Raw genomic sequence first — 3,189 nt, forward strand, 5'->3', positions numbered from 1 at the left:
GTCAATCTTTGTCCACAATTGTTAACCACCTCAATTTGTATTATATTTTAGGGTTTTACAAGATTCCATAATGTCCAAATTCAACATGAAGGGGGGTGGTCCGCTGCAGAAAGAGGCATTTGAAAAGAATGCACTGTTCTCGGTCATTAGAGGTATGTGTATAAAACACACAACATTTACCAGAGAGCTTCTGTCTTTTTTTTTAGGCTGAATGGTGATACATGATATATATCTCGTTTTTGTTTTTAGTATGCATCCAAGCAAAAGAGACTCCCTGTCACAATTAGTGTAATTAAAGTAAAAAATGATCAAAAAAGCTTTTCTCGTGCATTTTTTAAAATTATTTGGCAGATGCGGTGATGACCAACTTCCGGCAGCAACAGAGTTGGACTTAAGGAATGCAGTTGTGAAAAAATTCCATATTTTTTTATTATAATCTTTATGTTTAAGTGCATTTTATTTATAATCTTTTATTTTGTCATTAATTATTTTATATTTTTATCATTTTGTATTATCATAAGTTGTCTAATTTGTTAAAAATGTTATTTTTCCTAATAAAATCTTTATATTTAATTTGTTTGGAGTCTCTTCTTGGGCTATGGCTAGACATGTATTACATTTTAACTGACAGCCTTGTTTTAGCCTAGACATCCGGGCTGAGTTTGGACGGCTATTAGACGTCTTCTAAATGCAAAATTGCTTGCTGGGTTCATGTACTTTGAAGGATGCAGCCTTTGAATTTTGACACAGTTACAGAGTGACTTTCCTGTTGTTGCAATAAAACAGATAAATAAGACAATGATATGTAATGAAATACAATAACACTCACTGTTTATCCTTCTGTTTTACATTAGAGATGTAAATATAGTTCAGCTGGAATGTCTAAATGTGGTGTGGACATAAGCAAGTGAATGAGAATGTGTTTACATGCAAATATGTTCATGTTTTATAAAGAAACAGAAAATAAGCAGGAGTATGAAACAAAAACAAAATAATTTTCACAAAGAAGAATTATAAAAAAAAAGTAACGATGTTTTAAATTAAAAGAAGAAAGAATATTTCTTTTTATCTTTTTTTTTTAATTCTTCGAACCCTCCTCTCAATACACACACACAATACTTTTTTTAATAACTTCTCTCTCTCTCTCTCTCTCTCTCTCTCTCTCTCTCTCTCTATATATATATATATATTTGGATTAAGGTACATACTCCTGTTGACTGATACTGACTGGCAGATGTCAATATGCAAATAAAGGGAAAGAGATGACAAATAAACAAATATGGAGGAAGTAAAATATGAAAATTAGTATTAGAACAAAACACAAATGATGTGACGTGCTGAATGATGGATGAGAGCAGATATAATAATCACATGAAGCTACAGACAAACACACAACCTCTAAAGTAAGAACAACTCACGTGTTCATTTTTTCACTAGAATTAGACTTTTGGCATATTCATATTGACTAAATGATAATGTTTGTTGCATTCATTCAACTGTTAAGATACCAACTGAAACTGTCATATTTGACTCCAAACCAAATCCAGAAATGTCTGATATTTGAATTTTCCAATGTGCTTCTTTCTCAGAAATGGACCAAAATCTATATTTCATTCTTCTTCTCATTGGTGAGTGTGTTTGTGGTTTTATTTATGGTTTCTAGTTTCATTAGGTTTGATCCTGTTATGAAGATCATTGAAGCAAAGCCTCTCTTTCACAGCTCTCTGCTCCGTATCTGAATGTGTTCAGCGTCAGTATCACTTTATAAATGAGAGGAAGAACTGGACTGAAGCTCAGAGATACTGCAGAGAGAAATACACAGATCTGGCCACCGTTGACAACATGAACAACATGAATGAGCTGAAGAAGAGTGTGAATGATGAAGGTGCTCAGTTTGTCTGGATTGGGCTGCAGAAGACGGGTCGTGATGAATGGCAGTGGCCTTCAGGTGAACCTGCACTCTAGCTGAACTGGGCTACTGGACAACCAGAAGGCAGAGATTATTGTGGTATGATGACAAATGTAGAATGGAATGATATGCCATGTAGTGATGCCCAATATTTTATCTGCAACAACAGTGAGTGCCGCTATTTAAAATCACAACAACTGTTTACAGATGCACCACATTTTAATGCAACACTAAACACTATCACTTTTTAATTTGATCGCGAATATAGAAGAGACTGTGGATATTTGCCACACTTTTAATGTTGAGACACTTTCTGTATAGACATCATTTTCCAGAAATAAAAACAAAAAAACACTTAATTCATTGCAGTTGTAGAATAACTTCAATCTAGTCCATGAAGGAGAAAATACTCAATTAAAATATAAAACAATCGAGCATCTGTCACGCTACAGTGAATAATAATCGCACGAGGAAGAAGAAGAAGATCAAGTCAAATAGCCTTTAATTAATCCAATCAATCCAAACTGAACAGACTAGAACTTAAGTAAACGGGCAAATGAGGATAATTAATAGAACACAGGTGAACAGAATGACGCAATCAGACATGAGGGAAAACTAGGTCACGAGCACATGAAGAAAGAAAACACAACAAAAAGTCCAGTGGCCTGTAGCACGAAGCGAGATGAACAAACTCAGAGTTGCAGAGTGAGTTTTGAGTTGACAAAACCCGATAAAGTCAACCTGGGGGCTGTTTCATAAAAGACGCTAAGAAAAGCGGGGATTAAAGTCCAAATCCTGACTTGAAATAACCTAACAAATCAATCGGGACTAAAGCGGTTTCAGAAACGACAATTTAAGTTCATGCAATCTCACTAATTCGATCCAGGTTCAATGAGTCAGGATAATTTGATGTGCACGCTTATTCTTAAGCAGCCCTTAATGTTGATCATGGATCAAATCGATCCACCATGGCAAACAGCAAATATTTGTGCTGTTTAATGCATTTGAGATGTTGTGTTTTCCTCAGTGCATAACTGACATGTCACAGGTATATTTTTCATCTGTAAATGTTAGAAAGTCATGCAAATATATACATTTTTCTGTCAGGAGTGGGCGAGGCTTAGTGAGTGAACGAGCGCTGCTGCGCTCATGCGCTAAACCGAAGTATGCGTTCTGCTAAAATATTTGTTGTTGGGCATTAAATGTGACACATGTAGAATTTTAATCCTACATATAAGTGAATTTTTATCATAGCAGTAACTGTAAATCAAATGTAAGCT

General features: G+C 34.8%; 1 protein-coding gene across 1 annotated transcript in view; it reads left to right on the forward strand.

The window, feature by feature from the left end:
- LOC107566597 (collectin-12-like) overlaps positions 1-1,965 on the forward strand; it is a 5,231-nt gene extending 3,266 nt beyond the window's left edge. The window contains 1 exon segment of the mRNA XM_016252089.1: positions 1,721-1,965. Within this exon segment, the coding sequence (XP_016107575.1) occupies positions 1,721-1,965 (245 nt within the window).
- The last annotated feature ends 1,224 nt before the right edge of the window (positions 1,966-3,189 follow it).

The sequence above is a fragment of the Sinocyclocheilus grahami genome, unplaced genomic scaffold, assembly GCF_001515645.1.
Source record: "Sinocyclocheilus grahami isolate Dianchi unplaced genomic scaffold, SAMN03320097.WGS_v1.1 scaffold1087.1, whole genome shotgun sequence".
Classification (NCBI taxonomy): Eukaryota; Metazoa; Chordata; class Actinopteri; order Cypriniformes; family Cyprinidae; genus Sinocyclocheilus; species Sinocyclocheilus grahami.